Raw genomic sequence first — 22,872 nt, 5'->3', positions numbered from 1 at the left:
AAGCATAATTCAGCAAATTTTTGGAGTAGCAGAAATTTAAGCTGGTTCTTCAGATTTAAGGACTGTGCAAATGTGCTTGGTCCACCTTCGTAGCTCCCCAAACTACTCCACTCAGCCATATGTAGAGAAGTCACCATTAGCAGAAACATCTCTCTGGCACTGGTGGCCGGGTGCCCTCCTCAGTCCTGGAAAGCCACATCTCTTTTCCATGCCGATGCTTTCAAAACTGCTGTGTTCTCCAAGTGATGGCCGGCCTTTAAAGAAGAAAAGGGTGACTGGTAACATTACCCCTGCGGGAACTGACCATACCCCAAATGTTGATGCACTGCACACATTCCAACATTTGAATATAAGTAATACACGTATATATTTGCCCTCAGCTCCTTCCTCATGAGCTGCAAAAGTAATCCGAAGAAAGGAGGCTGTAACAGCTGCACTCCTGGGCTGCTAAAAACTATCAATATTGTGGCCTTCAGGCCTACATTATGGGGGCATTTCTTAGGTTCCGTCAAAGGAGAAATGAAATATTATGCTAGCCATCTGTTTGACTCGACAGACCATTCCGATACCAACAGGGAACCCATTCCGCTAGGAAGGCAGCATTGGCACTGCAGAGACAGCAGAAGAAGATGCCGAAGGACTCTGGAGGACCTGCTTGTTGGCATAAACAGAAGGAGTCAAGAGCAGCTGGACTGACTTAGGGCAAGGGAGGATCAGGCTTTTGGCTAGGAGGAGGCATTTGTGTAAATGGAGAGACAGCCCAGGCAATGTGAGCGTGGCCACAGGGAATGGGAGTGTGCACGCATGCAGTGCCTAATCCAACTGGCAGTAGAATGTTTTTGGGGCTCACTCGCTGCTTTGCTGCTGCTCCTCTCCTGGAACAGGCAGCGCCTCTCAGTTCTGTTCCTCCTCCCTCAGATTGCCAGGCTGCAGCTAAGGGTACGTCTACACTATGGGATTTATTCTGATTTTACATAAACCGGTTTTGTAAAACAGATTGTATAAAATCGAGTGCACGCGGCCACACCAAGCACCTTAATTCAGCGGTGTGCGTCCATGTACCGAGGCTAGCGTCGATTTCCGGAGCGTTGCACTGTGGGTAGCTATCCTGTAGCTATCCCATAGTTCCCGCAGTCTCCCCTGCCCACTGGAATTCTGGGTTGAGATCCCAATGCATGATGGGGCAAAAACAGTGTCGTGGGTGATTCTGGGTAAATGTCATCACTCATTCCTTCCTCCGTGAAAGCAACGGTAGACAATCATTTCACGCCCTTTTTCCCTGGATTGCCCTGGCAGACGCCATAGCTGGCAACCATGGAGCCCGTTTTGCCTTTTGTCACTGTCACCGTATGTGTACTGGATGCTGCTGACAGAGGCGGTACTGCAGTGCTACACAGCAGCATTCATTTGCCATTGCAAGGTAGCAGAGACGGTTACCAGTCGTTCTGTACCGTCTGCTGCTGTCATGTGTGCTCATGGCTGGCCTTCACTGAGGCCGGCCGGGGGCGCAAAGACAAAAATGGGAATGATCCCCAAGTCAATTCCTCCTTTATGGTTTATCTAAAAATAGAGTCAGTCCTGCCTAGAATATGAGGCAAGTGTACTAGAGAACCAGTGTACCAGAGAACACAGCCTCTCTGTGTCAGATCCCACAGAAATAATGAGCTGCATGCCATTCTAGGGGGTGCCCCTGCAACAACCCCACCCATTGCTTCCCTCCTCCCCCAACCCTCCTGGGCTACCATGGCAGTGTCCCCCCATTTGTGTGATGAAGTAATAAAGAGTGCAGGAATAAGAAACACTGAGTTTTTAGTGAGATAAAATGAGGGGGAGGCAGCCTCTAGCTGCTATGATAGTCCAGGCAGGACATTAAACAGTGTGGGGGAGAGAAGCCCAGCATCCCGCTGCTATGATAGTCCAGGCAGTACAGAATCTTTTCTTTAGACATGAAAGGGCGGGGGGGGAGCTGATGGAACTCAGCCCCCAGTTGCTATGATGAGGACGGTTACCAGCTGTTCTGTACCATCTACCAGGAATGACCGGGAGCCATTCTTATTTTTACCCAGGTGCCCCTAGCCGACCTTACCTGAGGCCAGCCAGGAGCACTCACAGGATGATGAGGATAGCTCCTGGTACTGTCTGCCACTAGGGAGGGGAGGGGAGAAGATGCTTCTATTCATTGCCACAGCACCGCGTCTACCAGCAGCATGCAGTAGACATAGAGTGACATATAAAAAAGTCAAGAAACGATTTTTTTCCCTTTTCTTTCACGGGGGGAGGGGTGGTAAATTGACTACATATACCCTGAACCACCCGGGAAAATGTTTTTGACCCTTCAGGCAACGGGAGCTCAGCCAAGAATGCAAATGCTTTTTGGGGACTGTGGGATAGCTGGAGTCCTTAGTACCCTTCCCTCCCTCCATGAGCGTCCGTTTGATTCTTTGGCTTTCCGTTACGCTTGTCACACAGCACTGTGCTGTGGACTCTGTATCATAGCCTGGAGATTTTTTCAAATGCTTTGGCATTTCGTCTTCTGTAACGGAGCTCTGATAGAACAGATTTGTCTCCCCATACAGCGATCAGATCCAGTATCTCCCGTACGGTCCATGCTGGAGCTCTTTTTGGATTTGGGACTGCATCACCACCCGTGCTGATCAGAGCTCCACGCTGGGCAAACAGGAAATGAAATTCAAAAGTTTGCGGGGCTTTTCCTGTCTACCTGGCCAGTGCATCCGAGTTCGGATTGCTGTCCAGAGCGGTCACAATGGTGCACCATGGGATACCGCCCGGAGGCCAATACCGTCGATTTGTGGCACGCTAACCCTAATCCGATATGGTAATACCGATTTCAGCGCTACTCCTCTTGTCGAGGAGGAGTACAGAAACCGGTTTAAAGAGCCCTTTATATCGATATAAAGGGCCTCGTTGTGTGGACCGGTGCAGCCTTAAATCAGTTTAACGCTGCTAAAATCGGTTTAAACGCGTAGTGTAGACCAGGCCTGAGGCAGTGAATTCCAACCCCACCCACCAGTGAGGAGCATGCTGGACACCAGCCAAAATATACTCTGCTAGCATCTGAAACCACTCTTAGGGGAACTCCTCAGAGCATGGAGGAAGGAAACAATGGGCTCCATCTTGTCCCTGTAGCCCATCCTTGGATCAGCCCCCAAACCTTGCACAGAGTCCCTGTTCGTCCCCCTGCACCATAATCCACAGTTGTCCCCTTGCACCTGCCTTTTATCAGGGGGAGGGGAAGACATTTCCACAGACATTAATGTTTGCCCATTCCTCTGGGATCTTTTTTTTTTTTTTGTTGGTTTGGTTCATTTGTTTCCTTTTTTAAAAAAAAGTTTGCTCTGGGTATGTAACTGAAAATTTCTATTCACTTCCCTTGTGTGCACATCTTGTTTTCTGAGTATAATCAACATGATACTTCCCAGAGGCTGGGAAGGGAGTAGCAGAATTCACAGCTCATGATGGTGATTTATTAAAAATCTGGTACCATAGAACTGCAAACATCATCCCTGCACCAAACCTTTCCAGGCTCCCTACTCATGAATTTGCTACCTTGAGAATGAAGTAAGCAGTGAGATAACTGTTGCATCCAAAGCACAGCAATGAAAACCAGAAGAGAATTTAACTGACACATCTTTGTCTTTTTGTTAATAATTTGTAATAATACAGAGAGGAAACAAAAGTAAAATAATGGAAGCTATGTAACAGTGAGTGGTGCTTTTACGACTTGTGTGTAGATTTCAGTATTGATATAGCCTGGTAAAATGCCCCAACAGTTGACTTCCCAGATTGGTTTACAACAGACTGATAGCTGTCAGATGTTGCCAGATTCCAAAGGGTAATAGCCACATGCTTCTGTTCTATGGGTTTCCAAATACGAGAGGCCTGGCCTTGGAAGGTTGGGGCAAGCACTTTGCACAACTCAGTGAATTTCTGCTTTCTCATTCAGAAGTTCTTCAGCCACTAGTCATCCTCCTCAGTGTCCAAGACAGTGTGGACCTGCCACACCATGCTGATTCTCCAGGGCCAGAAGCAGCAATCCATCTGCAAGCATACCATTGCAATCCTGGCATTGAAAATACCTGTTCAATGGGACCCAAATGGATTTTCATTCCTCTTCTGGGTCAGCCATCTTCACCATCTGAAATCTTTCTGGACTGATTCTGTCCAGTAACTAGTACTGCACCGCACGAACATTTGTCCCACAAGCAGGAGAAGAACGACATCATCATAGACTTGCTCCATGACCCCAATGCAGTTTGGCGGAAGGGAGAGATGACGGAGAGGTACCGTTGTCAAATGCATGAAGGTACAGTTCCAGCAATGTGAAGAAAGGCAGTTCCTAGAATGTCTCCTGTGATGCACAGAACTCCGGGACACTGCTCCTGAAACGTTACCATTAACATTGTGTACCAAATAGGTGCAGTGTGGATGAGAGCCCTCAACAGTGCATGGCATATACCCATACCTAGTACAGCATCTCTGGCCACATGGTGCAGGTAGAGAGTACATGCTACAGCAGTACATGAACAAGTAACTGTGTACACTTTAAAGTGCAGACATAGCCTAAGAGAGGCACAGGAAGTGACTCTAGGTGAGAGTCCAGAAGACTCTGGACTCTTGTCTGTGAAGCCTCTCTCTCATTTTAAATATCATACTTTTCTCTTTTTTATTTTTGTCTTTTTTATTAGCTAGGAGATGCCCTAGCCCCCTATTCATTGAGAGAGAGAGAAAGCAAGCAAAAAGCCCACATGGGGAAGATGCCGGAAAGAGAAGTGTCTTAGCTGTTAACAGCTCTAAATATTGTCTCATGAAGATACTCAGTAGACTGTCTTCTGTGCCTGAAAGACTTGAGACTTTGAGATTGTCCTCTGTAATGTCTAGTAAATAAGGTTTGTTAAACTTCTGCTTAGGAATGGTGTTCTGTTAAAGTGTGTATTATAATATCTGTGGGAGAGGAAGAAAGGGTCAGCCCCCGACATAAGAACTGACGTCTAAGAAGGAACCTGTATAATTGACTGAAGTTGTGGCTAAGATTATAAGAATTTGGTTTCATTGTTAACCAGGTGCAAATGATACATTTGATTTTTTTGGTAAAATTTGCTAGTTAGAATTTATAACCAAATGGGCAGCCACCTTCCTGTGCTATCTCTTAGAGTTTATATAAGCACTGATTATATTTTTAATACTCATTTGGTGATTTCATTCCAACCTAATATTGAGAATCACGTGTTTGCTTTCTGGATTTGATTCTGTTCTGATAGTGTTTTATTCCTAGGTTAGTGCTAATAATAGCTTAGCTAAGCTATTATGTTTCCTTGATTTTTATTTTAGTTCATTTAAGAATTTTAATAAAGTTTATAAAGTAGAAACTGATCCAGACAATAGCTCCAACTTTGCCCTTTTCCTTGGGGGGTGCTCGACCCCTGCTCCACTCCAGGTCCCATCCCCACTCCACCCCTTTTCCTGAGGCCCTACCTCAACCCTCCCTCTTCCTGTTCTGCCCCCTGCCCCAAGTCTGCCCACAACAAGATGAGTCAAACAGATCAAAAATTTAGTGGCTAAATAATTGAGTCCGAAAATGTTATGATGTAAAGGAACCTGTAACTATTCAACGTGAAGCCAGTGAACGCAGCATTATTACAGACTGGCCAGCCTGTGGCATTTGCCTCATCTTGGACTATCTTGGACAAAGCAAAGCTGTGCTCAAACACAGAAAGATTGCCTAGCCATTATGTTTTAAAAGCATCAAGTTTGACCCATCTGTCCTGGGACATGATCATATCCACGTGGACACAGACAACAAACCTTTGGGATCTATCTTCAAAAACCCTTTGCTTCAAAATATCTTCAAAGAATGCTAATGAAATTTCAAAACTCATTGCTTGGACATAGAATACAAAGAAGGTCTCTGATGTTCATTGCAGACTCTGTCCAGCACAGCAGAGCCATTAGGAACTTGAACATATCAAAAAGGAAGAATTCCTTTCTGTGACAAGTAGCTTCTGTAGATACAAAGCCCTTCCCAAACAGATGTTTACTGCCAGCACTCACAGCAGTCACATACTCTGCTCCCAGAGCCAGAACCCAGGAATCCTGCTACCCAGTATTCTAGTGCCAGTTCACAAATAGTTATCTAACCCAGCAATGAAGTGCATGCTCTAGCTTCTTCTGTGGGCTATGGGCTGCTCCTCAGAGAAGTTAAAAGCATGCTCTCCTTTATTTCCCTTCCCCTCCTCCAGTACCCCAGTTACTCCTAGACCTGGGATAATTCAGGACTGTGTTATGCACCTGTGTGGTGGGGGTTCAAATCCAGCTGATGGTGGGATGGGCACAAGTATATGTAAATTAGTGTGAGGACCCCAGGGAAAATAGTTTAAATCACTTTATATTACAGAAGAACAGTCAGACTGGTTCAAACAATATGCCAGCTAGCCCAGTATCCTGTCTTCCAACAGTGTCCAATACCAGAGGCTTCAGAGGGAATGAACGGAACAGGGCAATTACCAAGCGATCCATCCCTGTCATCTAGTCCCAGCTTCTGGCAGTCAGACATTTAGGGACACCCAGAGCATGGGGCTGCATCTTGTCTAGTAGCTATTGATGGATCTATCCTCCATTAATAATTCTTTATTGAACCCAGTTATATTTTTGTCCTTCACAACATCCCCTGGCAACACATTCCACAGGTTCACTGTGCATTGTGTGAGGTACTTCCTTATGTATGTTTGAAACCTGCTGCCTATTCATTTCATTGGATGACCCCTCTGTTACGTGAAGTGGTAAATAACACTTCCTTATTCACTTTCTCCACAGCAGTCATTATTTTATAGACCTCTATCACATCCCCGTTCAGTATCTTTTCCAAGCTGAACAGTCCCAGTCTTTTTAATCTCTCTTCATAAGGAAGCTGTTCCATACCCCAGTGGTTTTTTATTGCACGTCTCTGTGCCTTTTCCAATTCTAATACGTCTTTTCTGAGATGGTGGGTGACCACAACTGCACACAGTATTCAAGCTGTGGGTGTACCATGGATTTATATAGTGGCATTATGATAAAATAGAAACTATCTGTTCCTCTCCTAATGGCTCCTAATATTCTGTTAGCTTTTTTGACTGCCGCTGCACATTGTGCAGATGTTTTCAGAGAACAGTCCACAGTGACTCCTAGGTCTCTTTCTTGAGTGGTAACAGCTAATTTAGACTCCATCATTTTGTATGTATAGCTGGGATTGTTTGCCAATTACTTTTCACTCAATAGCTTTGAATTTCATCTATTATTTTGTTGCTCAGTCACCCAGTTTTGTGGGATCCCTTTGTAATTCTTCGCAGTCTGCTTTGGACTTAACTATCTTGAGTAATTCTGTGTCATCTGCAAACTTTGCAACCTCACTGTTTACCCCTTTTCTAGATCACTTATGAATATGCTGAAAAGAACAGGCCCCAGTACAGCTTCTTGTCCCTCCTCCCCCACCACTATTTACCTCTCTCCACTGTGAAAACTGACCTTTTATTCCTTTATACCTCACACAATGCACAGTGAACCTGTGGAATTTTAACCAGTTACTGATCCATGAGAGGATCTTCCTTCTTATTCCATTACTACCCACTTTGCTTAAGAGCCTTGGGTGTGGGACTTTGTCAATAGCTTTCTGAAAGTCCAAGAATACAATGTCAACTTGATCACGCTTGCCCATGTGCTTGTTGACCCTTCAAAGAATTCTAATTGGTTGGTGAGGCATGATTTCCCTTTACAAAAGCGGTGTAGATTCTTCCAACATATCGTGTTCATCTGCATGTCTGATCTTTCTGGGTTGTAGGGTTTTTTTTGTTTGTTTTGTTTTGTTTTTTTTACACACTATAGTTTCAACCAATTTGCCTAGTACTGAAGTCAGGCTTACTGGCCTGTAATTGCAGGGATCACCTCTGGAGCCTTTTAAAAAAAATTGGTGTAACATGAGCTATCTGCCAGTCATCTGGTACAGAGGCTGATTTAAGTGATAAGTTGCATACCAGAGCCAGTAGTTCTCCGATTTCATATCTGAGTTCCTTCAGAACTCTTGGGTGATACCATCTGGGCCTGGTGACTTATTACTATTTAAGTTACCAATTTGTTCCAAAACCTCCTCTATTGACACCTCAAATGAGACATTTCCTTAGATTTTTCACCTAAATAGAATGGCTCAGGTGTGCGACTCTCTCTCAATATCCTCTGCAGAGAAGATTGATGCAAATAATTCATTTAGCTGCTCCACAATGGCCTTGTCTTCCTTGCGTGCTCCTTTAGCACCTCAATAGACCGGGACGCCCTGATTGTTGAATAGGCTTCCTGCTTCTGAAATACTTAAAATAATTTTGCTGTTAGTTTTTGTCTTTTGCTAGTTGCTCTTCAAATTCTTTTTTGATTTCCCTAATTATATGTTTACTCTTGACTTGTGACAGTTTATGTTCCTTCCTATTTTCCTCAGAAGGATTTTACTTCCAATTTCTAAGAGATGCCGTTTTGTCTCAAACCACCTCTTTTACTCTGTTCAGCAACAGAAGCATCTTTTTGGTCTTTTTGCTATTTTTTTCTATACATATAGCTTAAGCCTTTATTATGGTGTTTTTAAAAAGTTTCCGGGCAGATTGCAGGGATTTCACTATTGTGACTGTTCCTTTGAATTTCCATTTAAATAGCCTCCCCAGTTTTCTGGTGTTCCCCTTTTTTACCTTTAATGCTTCTGGGGTGGGTTTGTATTCCCCCCACAGTAATATTACATTTAATTACACTATGATCACTATTAATGAGTGGTTCCGCTATATTCACCAGCTGAAGAAGGAGATTTTGAAATACTGAAGAAATTGACAAACCAAAACTCCATGTATCAGGTTGAACAAGATCTTTACAGCCAGTCCCTTCTCAGTGCTGTTGACTCATCTTTTTATTTCTCTGCCTCTCAGACAAACAAGGAAGCAAACCTCCCACAACCACTATTTAATGAACAATAATGCCTATAACACTGCTGCTCGCTCTGTATGCAAATCCTTCTGGTCTGCGAAAACAACACAAATGTGCTGCTCCTCTCCTCCACTGCTGGGGGTTAAGTAGTTGTTTCTGGGCTATGGTTTATAGTTTGACTTCCTGGAAAGCACTGGGTTTCCTCAGGAGGAGAGGCATCTAGAGAACACTACACAAGACCTTGCAAAACTCCCACATAAACACTTGCCTCAGAGGTAGGGAAGGACTGATTGGATGTTCTTTCTCGCTTTACACCCCACTCCCTTTCTTGTCTAGCTATCGTATAATTTCTATTGTAAGAGCCTCTTGCATTTTTATAAGACTGCATGTTATGGCACTGAAGAAATACTAAAAAATAATAGCGATATCTGCAAAGTGGCAAGTAGGAAAATTGTTATGTCTTACCTTTCTCAGAAGCCGGGGCAAGGTCAATAAAACTTCGACATTTTTCACCTTTAAAAGAAAAGGATTTATATTAAGAGACAGAAGCTGATTTGGTTTTGCTTTGTCTTCTCTCGCTTCCAACGATGGGTACTGCAGCCACTCCCACTTCAGGCACTAACAGACCATGCACCGAGAGCCAGCTATTAATCTGCCCACCTTTCCCATCCACCATGCACTGCTCCCACATGGTCTGACCTTTCAGCAGATCAATATGGGCTTTCCTCACCCACGTGAGCTCCCACATTCCCTCCCTCTGTTGGGAGCTGAGAACATGATTATGGAGAAGCAATTTACCCTTTGACTGCCAGGGTCCAGTGCCCCCCCACCCCCTGTGGTGGTGACAGAGGGGATACAGTCTGTGCTGCATCTGTTCAGGAGTTGTAAGGTCTTCTGTTGTACCCCTGCTGCAATGGCCACTATGCAATGCACTGCAAGGGCACAGAATCACTGGGCACAGGCCTGCCCTGGCACCTGGCGCTCCAACCAGGGTGGTACAGAGCCTCCCTGTGGCAGGGGGCATTCCAAGGAAGATTGTGTGGGGGGTGTTCCCTTTGCACCAGCCCAGCTCTCTGTCTACCTCAGAGTTACTCAACCCCTCCTGCTCAGAGTAAGCCTCCCAGAAGTAGTGGCTGAACGAGCCTGGTCACACCTCAGCTAATGCCAGTGAAGCAGAATTGGTGATAACAATAATGGGGCATTTTTTGTAGAAGAAGCCCATGTAAAAAAAGGCCAATGATGCATGAAATTGACCCAGCAGCAAAAGTCATTTTCCCCTTTTCACTGTACCTGGAAATACTCAAATGTGCTGGTGAAGGAGCATCAGCAAACCATTGGAAATGGTGAAAGAGGAGAAACTGGAAGACACCATGAGGACCTTGCCAGCTCTGCTCTACACCAGGAGACAGATGTGTTATTACAGCGGCTTAGCTACACTGCCACCTCCCTACCTGATTCCTTCCTGCTGAGGGCTCTTGTTAGTGTCGTACAGACAGTAACAGACTCAGATTCGTCCTTGCACTGGCACCATCATAGAAACCTAGGTGAGGCTGCAGGGGCCAGCATGGCTCCTGAGATCAGCCCTACAGGGTGCCCAATCTTGTGCCTCAAAGAGTGCTAGTAGCAGCAGCAGCATGAGCAGTAGTGGGGGGTAGTGCCCAGCAGCCCAGTCAGGGTGGGACTGGACCCCATTCTGCACACACTGAGTTTACCATCTGAGTCTAAGAAAAGAACAACAGGTAGGTTCAGACACCACCAGACAAGGGAGCAGTGAGACGCCAACTATGATCACTGTGTCAAGCAGAAGTCACAGTACACAATTAGCCTGGCCTAGCCCATATTTTGTAGCCATCATAGCAGAGGAGCTTTAAGGAGGGATTTGAAGAAGCAGTGAGGTGGCTTTGTAAACAGGGAGCTTAACCCAGGCCTTTGGGGGTGGCATGAGAGAAGAAAACAACTAATGAGCACTCAAGACTTGCTTCCTTTGCAGAGTGGAGCTGAGGGTTGACAGCTCGATCACATATAAGAGATGATAGGTGAATGTGATAGGTCAGTAGGGTTTATTTAGAAGGGAAAAAAGTAGTTTGTTTTTGAGGCAGCGGAGAAGGGGGAAGCCAGGGAAGGGATGTGCAGAGAGCAGGGATGTGGTTGGAGTGATGGGGCTGATAAATGAACATCGCAGTAGCATTTTGGATGGATGTAAGTGGGGCAAGATTGCATTTGTCAAAGCTACAGAAGAGGATATTGCAGTACTCACACTGCGACATGAAGAGGGCCTCGGTGAAAGTTCTAGCAGTGCAGGTGGAGAGGAAAAGCTGGGTCTCAGAGATGTGGGGCAGGAAGATTTAGACATGGCCTGAGCTGATTGATCTAGAACGGGGTGGGCAAACTACAGCTGGGCTGCGTCCGGCCCATCAGACCTTTTAATCCAGCCCTCGAGCTCCCACTGGGGAGTGGGGTTGGGGGCGTGCCCCGCTCCAGGCGTGCTGTGGCTCCACGCGGCTCCCGGAAGCAGTAGCAAGTTCCCCCTCCTACGCATAGGGGCAGCCAAGGGGCTCCGCATGCTGCCCCCGCCCCAAGTGCTGGCTCTGCAGCTCCCATTGGCCGGGAACTGCGGCCAATGGGAGCTGCAGGGGCAGCACCTGCAGACTGAGCAACACACAGAACCACCTGGCTGGAGCTGTGCCTCCTTGTAGGAGCCGGAGGGGGGACATGCCACTGGTTCTGGGAGCTGCTTGAGGTAAGTGTCGCCTGGAGCCTGCCCCCTAATGCCATCCCAACACCTTGCCCCAGCCCTGATCCCCCTCCTGCCCTTCAAGCCCCTCGATCCCAGCCCAGGGCACCTTCCTGCATCCCAAACCCCTCATCCCCAGCCCCACCCCAGACCCTGCACCCCCAGTAGGAGCCCTCACCACCCCCCACAGCCCAACCCCCTGCCCGAGCCAAGAGTCCCCTCACGTACCCTGAACCTTTCATTTATGGCCCCACCCTCAAACCTGCACCCCCAGCCCAGAGCCTGTACCCACTCCCACACTCCAACCCCCTCTGCTCTACCCCCAGCCCATAGCCCCCTCCTGCACCCCTAACTTATCATCCCTGGCCCAACCCCAGAGCCCCACACTCCAGCCAGAGCCCTCATTCCCTCCCACACCGCAATCCACAATTCCATGAGCGTTCATGGCCCACCATACAATTTCCGTACCCAGATGTGATCCTCAGGCCATAAAGTTTGCCCACCCCTGGTCTAGAAAGAGGGCCAAGTTGAAGATGACACCCTGCTTATGGGCCCGAGTGATAGAGAGGATGGTGAAGTTGCCCAGCTGGAGTGAAAAAGGAGAAGGGTGGGAGATGTTTAAGAGCTCAGTTTTGACCAGTTTGAGTTTAAGCTGACAGCTGGACATCCATGAGGAGATGTCAGAGAGAGATGTCAAGATTTGGTTTAGAGAAAGGAGACAGGTACAGAGAAGAGGTGGATCTAAGAGTCAATGTAAAGATGGTAGCTGAAGCTTTGTTTTTGAATGAGATCACCAAGCTGTAGAAGGAAATGGGGGTGGGGAGGATATGGAGCCTCATGAGACCTGCATGGAAAGTTGAAGTGAGGATAAGGTGAAATTAGGGTGACCCTATTTCCCAAAGGGAAAATGGGACACTGTCCATGGGGAGTTGGTCCAAGCCCACCCTGTCTCCCTAGGGCTGGCCCCAGCCGCTCACCCAAGGTGCCTCCCAAGACTGTCACTAGGCACTCAAACCCTGCCGACCCCTTGCTTGAGGCTGTGTCTAGTCACTAGAACCCTGCCTGTCTCCCTACACACTGGAACCCTTCCTCCCCCAACCTCCCTCTTGCACAGGGCTGACATCTCCACTCAACTCATGCACATTTCTCTGCACTGCACCTCACTTTTTTTGACAAAAGTGGGCATTTGTCCCATTTGCTCTTGCCAACTTGATCAGTTGGCAAGAGCAAACGGGACAAATGCCTTCTTTTGCCAAAAAAGTTTGGACGGGTGGGACAGGTCTTAAAAAAAGCCTTGTGCTGTTGGAACATATGGTCACCCTAAGGCGAATCCTCCAGATGACATGTTGAAGGAGCAACTGAAGAGGTAGGAGGAAAACCAGGGGAGGAAGCAGTCATAAAAGCCAAGAAAGGTCAAGATTTCAAGAAAGAAAGCCTGGTCCATGATATCAAAGGTAGCTGACAGGTTGAGAAGGATGAGGATGGAGCACTGGTCTTGAGACATGGTGAGGAAGAGGTTGTTAAAGATGTTGGCAAAAGCTGTTTTAAAAGGAAAAATGAAACTATACAACTCTACCACTCTAACTTATTCAAACTTGAGAAAACTTAATAGTAAAGAGAGGGAAAAAAGGGAAAAATCAAAACTCTTACACACCACTCATTCAAACCCCTAGACATTTCTCATTCTGTTGCATTTAGTGGCAAAAAAGGACAAAGAAAAAAGGGGGAGAAGGAGGAAAAAATGCACTCACACTTTCCCTCCTTTTTTCTAGTAGAAAAGTGGGGTGAGGGGAGTGGAAAAGTGTCTTAAAATGCACCTTGACTCATTTTTGTTGTTGTTTTCCACCTTTTCCAGTGGAGAAAAAAGGGTGAGGGGAATAAAAACCTGAGACAAGATTGGAATTTTACAATAAAGTCAAACAAAAAAGTCAAATATATTAAAAAGGTGTTTCATCATTTTTCATTTAAATTTTTTTTGAAAAATAATTTTTATATCAAATATTTTACTTGAAAAAAAAATTGATGAAAAAAAACTTTTTTTGAAAAAATGTCAAACAGCTCCATCCAGGTCATTTTGCTAGGCAAAGGAATAGTTATCAAAGTTGCATAGATGCTCAAGGTGGGAATGCCATGTTGGGTCATGCAGCCCATCTCCCAGGGGCCAAAGGAGGACTGCTTCTAGAACAGAAATTTGAACACTGATGAAAAAGTCATTCAAGGCCGCCTGGTGGGGGAGAGGACAAGGGGGGCAATTTGCCCCAGGCCCTGCAGGGGCCCCACGAGAATATAGTATTCTCTAGTATTGCAACTTTTTTTTATGGAAGGGGCCCCTGAAATTGCTTTGCCCAGGCCCCCTGAATCCTCTGGGCAGCCCTGAAGTCATTGCAGCAAACCTTTAGAACATAAGAAGGCTATAGTGGGTCAGACCAATGGGCCATCTAGCCCAGTATCCAGTCTTCCAACAGTGGCCAGATGCTTCAGAGGGGAATGAACAGAACAGTTAATCATCAAGTGATCCATGCCCTGTCACCCATTCCCAGCTTCTGGTAATCAGAGGCTAGTGTGACAAAGTCAGGCTGGACAGCTGCAAGAGGGTCCTCATATTGGTTCCGGGAAGTGGGAGGGCACAAGGAAGGAAGTGGGCACAAATGGGGACTGCCGACAGCTGGGCATACGCACTGGGGGCCGGGAGAGGGACACCCCCAAAGCTGGTGGGGGAAATAACAGGGAGAGGAGAGAGGGACGCAGTGGCTGTTGGCAGAGCTGTGGCAGCCCCCACCACAGAGGGGCTTAGCCGTCTTGGCGGGGCCTTTGCCCTTCTTATTCCCCTGGCCCTTCCTGCTGCCTGGGGGGGGGCTCCCCTAGAGTCGGAGGGAACAAGGGGCACGTTAGCAATGGAGTCCATCCCTGTACCCGCCGCTGCCAGTATCCTAGCAGGTGTAATGACAGGCGGTCCGGCAGCAGCGGTTGAGATGGAGACCATGGGGGTGGGTGGGATGAGGGATGAGAGGGCAGGCAAAGGAGGGGTGGCAGAGTCAACCCAAGGGGGGAGGGAAGGAAGGGAAGAATTGACTGCTCTTCCCTGCTAAGCTGCAGGCAGAAGAAGAGGGCACCAAGAGAGAGGGGGAAGGCACGGGGGCACCTCTCAAAGCAGGGAAGGAGGGGGCTATCACTGACACAAGGTGAGACTACCGGCTCCTCCAGCTGCACTGGGAAAAAGGGAAGGACTACAGTATTATTTGCGGGGGGGGGGGGGGGGAGACAGTGAACAGTAAGTTCAACAGAAAGGGGAAAGAGGCTCAAGCACATGGGTGGGGGGACTTAGCGTCCAAAATATGGGGGTTAGCATGAAAACCTCCAAGCTTAGTTACCAGCTTGGACCTGGTACTTGCTGCCACCACCCAAAAAATTAGAGTGTTTTGGGGCACTCTGGTCCCCCTGAAAAAGCCTTCCCTGGGGACCCCAAGACCCAAATCCCTTGAGTCTCACAACAAAGGGAAATAATCCTTTTTCCCTTCCCCCCTCCAGGTGCTCCTGGAGAGATACACAGACACAAGCTCTGTGAATCCAAACAGAGTGACTCCCCCTCTCCGTTTCCAGTCCTGGAAACAAAAAGCACTTTCCTCTTCACCCAGAGGAAATGCAAAATCAGGCTAGCAAATTCAACACACACACAGATCTCCCCCTGATTTCTTCCTCCCACCAATTCCCTGGTGAGTACAGACTCAATTTCCCTGAAGTAAAGAAAAACTTCAACAGGTCTTAAAAGAAAGCTTTATATAAAAAAGAAAGAAAAAATACATACAAATGGTCTCTCTGTATTAAGGTGACGAAATACAGGGTCAATTGCTTAAAAGAATATTGAATAAACAGCCTTATTCAAAAAGAATACAAATCAAAGCACTCCAGCACTTATATTCATGCAAATACCAAAGAAAAGAAACCATATAACTTCCTATCTGATTTCTTTGTCCTTACACTTAGAAACAGAAGATTAAAAAGCAGAACTACTTCTCCAAAGCTTAGAGAAAGCAGGCAGACAGAAAACAAAGACCTTAGACACAAACTTCCCTCCACCCAGAGTTGAAAAAATCCGGTTTCCTGATTGGTCCTCTGGTCAGGTGCTTCAGGTGAAAGAGACATTAACCCTTAGCTATCTGTTTATGACAGGGGGGGCAGTGAACAGTGAGTTCAACAGAAAGGGGAAAGAGGCTCAAGCACATAGGTGGGGGGACATGGGCACACGAAGCAAGGGGCCAGCCGAGTGGGGCAAGGACACTGGGGAAAAAGGAGTGGGCTGGAAACAGGCCAGGGCCAGGACAGGCAAACCAACAGTCACCCAGGGACTGTGGCAGGGCAGGCAAACAAGCTAAACTCCCAAGGGCAAAGAGTGGGGCAGGCAAACAAACTGAAGCTACTGGGGGCCAGGGCAAAAACAATAAAGGGGGGGAAGGGCAGCAAGGGAAAGGCAGTGCAGATAGCAAGGGGAAAGATGGTGTGTAAGCAGAGTCAGGATGAGCTCTACCCTGACATCTGGTGTTAAGCCATGGAAAAGAACTTCAGGGGCTGATCTTATTTGCATGGGCACATCCACCCTGCCTAACACGAGGGACTGCCTGCCCAAATGGTCACTTTGGCTGCTGTGGGATCCCCAGTCTCTGTGTTACTGGGACAGGAGTAATAAAGGGTTGTTATCCTGAATCAAGGACAGTAGAACTGTACTTGGCATTTTATGATAGAGGGACTCGCCGTCAACTAAGCAGCACTCGCTAGGCAAGGGACATGGGTTCCAAAGCCCTCTGCATTAGAAAGGTTGGTGATAGGCCTGTGTATTAGATAGTATGGGTTCCTTCTGAGAGTGCTAAACACCATTTTGACCCTTGTTCTTTCCACTGCATAATAACAGAGCTAATTTTGACCCCATCAGGAGTCTTGTTACATGCTACAGTACTGAAATCTCTGATACCTAGGTCTAAGTATTAAACCTACTTTGGGTTAGTGGTGTACTAGCACTTAGGCTCCCCTACTACTAGCTAAACTCACTAAAGAGCTGAAGTTAGTAAGAGCTGAGATCACTGAGAGCTGTGTCAAGAGTGGGGGGGATTAAGATAAGTTGGTGAGTGAATAGCTGGCTGGCTACCTGGTGGAGCACAGTGGATAGCAGGGCAGAGAGCAGTGCAGAGCGGATAGCAGGACAGCTGGTGGAGAGGCGCATCTGGCGGTGAAGATTGCAGCAGAACCCCATGGACATGCGTGGCACATGGCCATCAACCTGAGCAGCGGAGCATGTAAGATATGCCCCCCCAGCCCATTCCTCTCTCCACGTCCACCCTGCCTGGGAGGTAAACTCTGCAGATGAGCTTCTGAACTCAGGGGGGCTGCACTGACCAAGGTCAGAAACTGTAGGTGGGGTGACTTTTGGGTTGCTGGACTTAAGACCCTGAGGGGAAAAGGACACTGCCAAACTTACTTGGGGGTGGGTCATTTGCTCATGATTTGTGTTATGAATCCTGTTTGTGGTGTTTCCCCAATATAATGCCACATTGTTTCCCTCCTTTATTAAAAGGCTTTTGCTACACTCAGACTCTGTGCTTGCGAGAGGGGAAATATTGCCTCTTATATTGCCCAGGGGTGTGATATGTAATTGTCCCAGGTCATGGGCGGGGGCTCAAGCCGGTTTTGCATTATGTTATTTAAATGGAACCCCTAGATACTGAACCCAGCCCTTGTTGATGCCAACTCTGACGGGCAGAAGGGTTACAGGGGGAACTGCTGCAGGGAGGTTGGTGGGCAAGACAGAGGATGGGGAAGGCCACCAGCCAAAAGCAGCAGGAAAGGTAAGGGCCAGTCCAGGGGGCACAGGCATCCATGTGTGCTTGCAAAAGCCCAGCCTGTGTGTGCTGCCGCTACAGCCCCAAGTGGTGGAAAAGGGGTGAGGCAAGCCACTGAGTCCCAGAGTAAGGAGCAGGTGGGGGTGGGGGTGGGGCGACAGTGGTCGTGGGGGCAAGGGGGAACAGATGGACTACGGGGAGGGCTCTGCACCACACCCCATCTCCCCACAGCAAAAGTTATTACCCCCACCACAAGAGTAGAGATGGAAGCAGTCACTCAGCCCTTCAGGAGGCCCCCTCCATCGTGTCCTGCAGAGTTCCTGCACACTCCCCCAGCAGCCAAAGTCTCCTTCTTTCTCCCCAAGGCGCCAGCAGGCTTCCATGCAGCACAGGCACCAGCAACAGTCAGTCTGGCAACCAGGCGGGAGGGACCCCTCAGGTGGTGGCAGCGGCAACAGCAGTGGTGGGGTCCCTCACTCCCCCCTCTGGGGAGCAGGCCAGCAGGCCCCCCCCCCCCCCGAGCAGCAGCAGCAGCAACCAGGGAGTCCATCGGCTCGCAAGGTAGTGAGGGGTTGGGGGTCTGGCACAAACGAGAGTCTGAAGCAAAGGAACCTTGGGCCCAGCAGCAGCAACTCCACACCCACAAGAGGGTCCTGGACAGCCGATATGTTAGCCCTAGAATTAGGGTTACCAGATAGATTGTTCTCAGTGGTAGCAGATGACAGAACAAGGAGTAATGGTCTCAAGTTGCAGTGGGGAGGTTTAGGTTGGATATTAGAAAAAACTTTTTCACTAGGAGGGTGGTGAAGCACTGGAATGGGTTACCTAGAGAGGTGGTAGAATCTCCTTCCTTAGAGGTTTTTTACAAAGCCCTGGCTGGGATGATTTAGTTGGGAATTAGTCCTGCTTTGAGCAGGGAGTTGGACTAGATGACCTCCTGAGGTCCCTTCCAACCCTGATAGTCTATGATAGCAACTGTGAAAAAACAGGACGGGTGGGGGTGGGGCTGGGGTAATAGGCACCTATATAAGAAAAAGTCCCAAAAAACAGGACTGTCCCTTTAAAAACAGGAAATCTGGTCACCCTACCTAGAATGTTAAGGCCCTTTTTTCCTACAAGCTGAAAAGGGGTTTCCTCAGGTCAATTAGGGACACCTGAATCCAATTAAGGGCTGCCCAAGGCCTTTAAAAATCCCTCCTCTGCGGAGAATGAGACAAGCTACTGCTAGGCTACTGGCAGTAAGGAAACAAGCTTTTCCAAGCTGATAGGCTATGCCCTTTACCAGAAGGGAACAGCCAAACCTGAGTGCATGCTTGGGGAAGGATGGACACCCCAGGGCAAACAACAAGACAACACCCTGCCCCCAGTGAGGAGGCAGCGAAAGGTATGCCTTTGTGTTTATGAGACTGTTTCCTTTTTGATTGATGAAGGATCACCCCCCTGGCTGATACTGGGGCCTACCTTGAAAACACAGCCACAGGCGTGCAAATGGCAGGAAGGCAAACACTGCCCAAGGTGGGGCTGACCCTGCCACTGCCAGACACTGGCAAGATAAAGGAGGTGCCTTGGCACATTAGGAACACCCAGAGCATGGGGCTGCATCTCTGTTCATTTTGGCTAATAGCCATTGATGGACCTATCCTCCATGAACTTATCTAGTTCTTTTTTGAACCCTGTTATAGTTTTGGACTTCACAACATCCCCTGACAATGAGTTCCACAGGTTATCTATGTGTTGTGTGAAAAAGTACTTCCTTCTGTTTTATTTTAAAGCCGCGGCCTGTTAATTTCATTGTGCAGCTTCTGGTTCTTGTGTTATGTGAAGGAGCAAATGATACTTCCTTATTTACTTTCTCCATGCCAGTCGCAATTTTATAGCTATCTGTCATATCCCCTTTTATTCATCTTTTTTTCCAAGCTGAAAAGTCTGTCTTTTTAAATCTCCCCTCCTACTGAAGCTGTTCCATACCCCCTAGTTATTTTTGTTGCCCTTTTTTGTACCTTTTCCAATTCTAAGATATCTGTTTTGACATGGGGTGACCAGACCTTAACACAGTATTCAAGGTCTAGGTGTACCGTGGATTTATACAGTGGCATTATGATATTTCTGTCTTATTAGGTACCCCTTTCCTAATTGTTCCTAGGATTGTTAGATTTTTTTTAACTGCTGCTGCTACGGGTGTTTTCAAAGAACCATCCCCTATGACTCCAAGATCTTTCTTGTGTAATATAAGCTTTTGCAAGGGGTCTACTTAGCTCCTAACTATAAAAGGCCCGTTTTGAGATTGTGTATGTGTTAGCCCTAGAATTAGGGTTACCAGATAGCATTACCAGGATATTGTGACTGGGGTCATGATGGGGGTCTAATGACACATCATTGTTGTCCCAGGTCTGCAGAATAGCCTGAAATTGCTAATTGAAACTGGCTTACATCAAACTGATCTGCTTCAGGCGCTGTGAAAGTCTGTCTGAGGTAGAATGACAAGGAAGCAATAGTGGCCAACAATCCTCTTTTTCCATGTCAGCTAGGCCAGAGGTTGAAACTTTTTTGGGAGGGATGCAGACTGCGCTACAACTACCCAAGGCTTTGTCATTTCCGCAGTGGATAATTATCATTATGTGCTTTGCAAGGAACTAACCAAGACGGTCATTTGGAAACTAACTAGTGGAGAAGGCCTGCTTGCTTAGGGTACCTGGCAGGAACACATTATACCTCTTCTCTGGGATCTGCACGGGCTTCCGCTTTGTTTCCAACTGCAATGCATGGCGTTTGTCTTCACCCATAAATCAGGGCCGGTGTTAGACTCGCTGGGCCCAGGGTAGAAACTAAGCGGTGGGCCTCCACCCTGCCTCCCTTAGCTGTTCATACATTGGATTACTGCAACATTTCTGAAGGCAAAGCCTGAGCCCCACTGTCACCCATGGTTACAAAAGCAGGCTGCTGCCACTGCAGTTTTGTTAGTGTCTCTCACACAGAGCCACTGCCATTGAATCAGGGATTCTGCCTGTCTCACTCATTTATCACTGTAAATGAAATTCTTTCTGCAACAGATTCCACGTTTGCTACCTCAGCCACACTAAAAGGCTTGTTGTTTCTGAAAGGGAAGCTTATCCCCAGGCTGGGAAGTGGGTATTTGACCTTTCTTCTTTAGGCAGCCACAGAGAGAAGATGATTTCACTCCTCCGAAGCATCCAGCCACCAAACCAATGTAACTTTGAATGTGATGTGCCCTGAGGGGACCAATAGCTTGGCTAGTAAAAGATCCGGAGATGGCATGCCTGTCCTAGGTAATAGAGAAGAGTCCATTTCAGCCTAACATTACGTAATTAATGTGCAGACAGCTGAAAGATACCGAGTGAAGGTTTTGAGTCATTTTCTTGCAATTTTAACTACTCTAGTAAAAACACTGAGACCAAAAATGTAATACTAATAGAAGAAAACAGCAAAATGCTGCAGAGACCCCAAAAATTACTGTGGGGTTTATTAATGGTAATTAATTAGCTACACAGGCCATAGTAAAATGTTAACTCTTTCGGTTTCCTAGGATTCTGAGTAGAATGCAAAGTATCAGAATGAAGAATCAGAAAGTTCTAGAATAAAAAATTATAATACTGCTATTGCTATGATTTTTTATTTACCTTCTATAATTCTAAAACTATACTGAATAAGGAAAGGGGAAAAAACAAGATTAAAGAATTATGAAGAAAGGAAAAGACAGTAAAATAATTGTTGATGAAACACAGACAAAGGATACTTGGAAAACATAAATCAGCCAGGGTGAGTAACAGGGATCTTTGGATATTAAGTGGACCAGATAACTAGGAGGATAAATTTAAAAATAAAAATGTATATGATAGTCACTTAAGAACATTTTACTATATGTCCAAAGAGCCATAATCACAAAAGAAAGGTAAATGAGTTTTTTAAAAAATCCTACTTTAGAGAGAGAGGTAAAACAGCAAATAAAAAAAATTTAAAATATAACAAACTTTTATCAGCATCTTTTCTATTTAATATAAATTAGAAGTTAAGAAATGCAGACATTTGATAAGGGATGCTAAAGGTACCAGTGGAAAAAATCCATGCTTGGTCAAGTTAAGAACACAATGGAATTTTTAAAAAAAAAAATATCAAAAACAAGGAATGCTAGCAATAGTGTATGTCCATTACTAGATTGAGATGGTAAAATTGTAACATATCCAAACTTTTTCACTAGAGATCATTTTTTATTTAAATTGCTATTTTTTCTTCTTCTTTTTTTTTTTTTTTTGAAAAAACAGAAACCTTTACAAGAAATTTTCCATTTTCATTGAAATTTTGTAGGGTTTTATTAAACACTGTTTGCTTTTAAAACCTGAAAAGTTTCAAAAGCTAACAAGTGTTTAGTTTTCAATTTTGTGATGAAAGCACAAAAAGTTGAGTGAAATTTTAAACAAAAATGAAATTTTGGCAGTAAAAATACAATTCTCAGCTAGATCTATAAAGCTTTTAATGCAGATGCAGAAAAGAAAAAGGTATTCAATAAATATTTCCATCCTGTATTTGGAAATAAGCTGGATGAAGTATTCACATCATACAATGATGAAATATTTCCATTCCAATAGTATCTGAGGAGGATGTTAAACAGCAGCTACTGAAATTAAACATTTTTAAATTTGCGGCTTTTGATATCTTGCAGCCAAGAGATTTAAAAGAATTGGCTAAGGGACTCCGTGGCTTGTTAATGTTTAATAAAACTTGTTATAGAGGAGAAGTTCTAGAGGACTGGAAGAAAGAAAAAAAAGAGTAGTGTAGCTGTGGTAACACATATAGTGGCAGCTGACATGGCCGAGTACATACTCAACAAGTTCAGGCAGATTTGTACTTGGCACATCTCAGTCATGCCTCTGTCACCACTACTCATGGTGCTATAGCTACACTGCTTTTTATACTCATATTAGCTCAATCAGAGCTAGCGCGAGTATGTGTACGTGAGCAGGGTTTGAGTATGTGTTTGTAGCATGGACGTAACCTAATGTCTCACTCTATGGTATTTTCTCCAGTCCTTGAATCGCTTTCTCCTTTCTGCAAACTCCTCTTTTTTTTTTTTTTTTTAAACGTGTGGACGCCAGAACTGTTTGCAGGGTTCTAGTAGTGGTCTCACCAATGCCACCTAAAATGGTAAAAATCACTTCCCTACTCCTATTCATTACTCCCCTGTTTATACATCCATGGATCGCATGAGCTGTTTCTGCCACAGCATCACGTTGCCTGGTTCTGTTCAGTTGCTTGTCCACAGTGACCTCTAGATCCCTTTTCAGAGTCACTGCTTTCGAAGATACAGTCCCCCATTCTGTCGCATGGCCTGCCTGC

The 22,872-nt window shown here is 46.2% G+C and overlaps 1 protein-coding gene across 6 annotated transcripts in view; it reads right to left on the bottom strand.

Moving 5' to 3' along the window:
* Positions 1 to 22,872, bottom strand: part of GSG1L (GSG1 like) — a 126,848-nt gene that overhangs the window by 79,909 nt on the left and 24,067 nt on the right. For all 6 annotated transcript variants that reach the window (XM_050968232.1, XM_050968231.1, XM_050968230.1 and 3 more), the window contains exon 2: positions 9,421 to 9,468. In XM_050968232.1, the coding sequence (XP_050824189.1) occupies positions 9,421 to 9,468 (48 nt within the window). The remainder of the gene's footprint in view (positions 1 to 9,420; positions 9,469 to 22,872) is intronic.

The sequence above is a fragment of the Gopherus flavomarginatus genome, chromosome 9 (genome assembly GCF_025201925.1).
Source record: "Gopherus flavomarginatus isolate rGopFla2 chromosome 9, rGopFla2.mat.asm, whole genome shotgun sequence".
Lineage (NCBI taxonomy): Eukaryota > Metazoa > Chordata > Testudines > Testudinidae > Gopherus > Gopherus flavomarginatus.
Note: the sequence above shows the minus strand (reverse complement) of the source record. Positions and strands in the feature narration are given on the sequence as shown.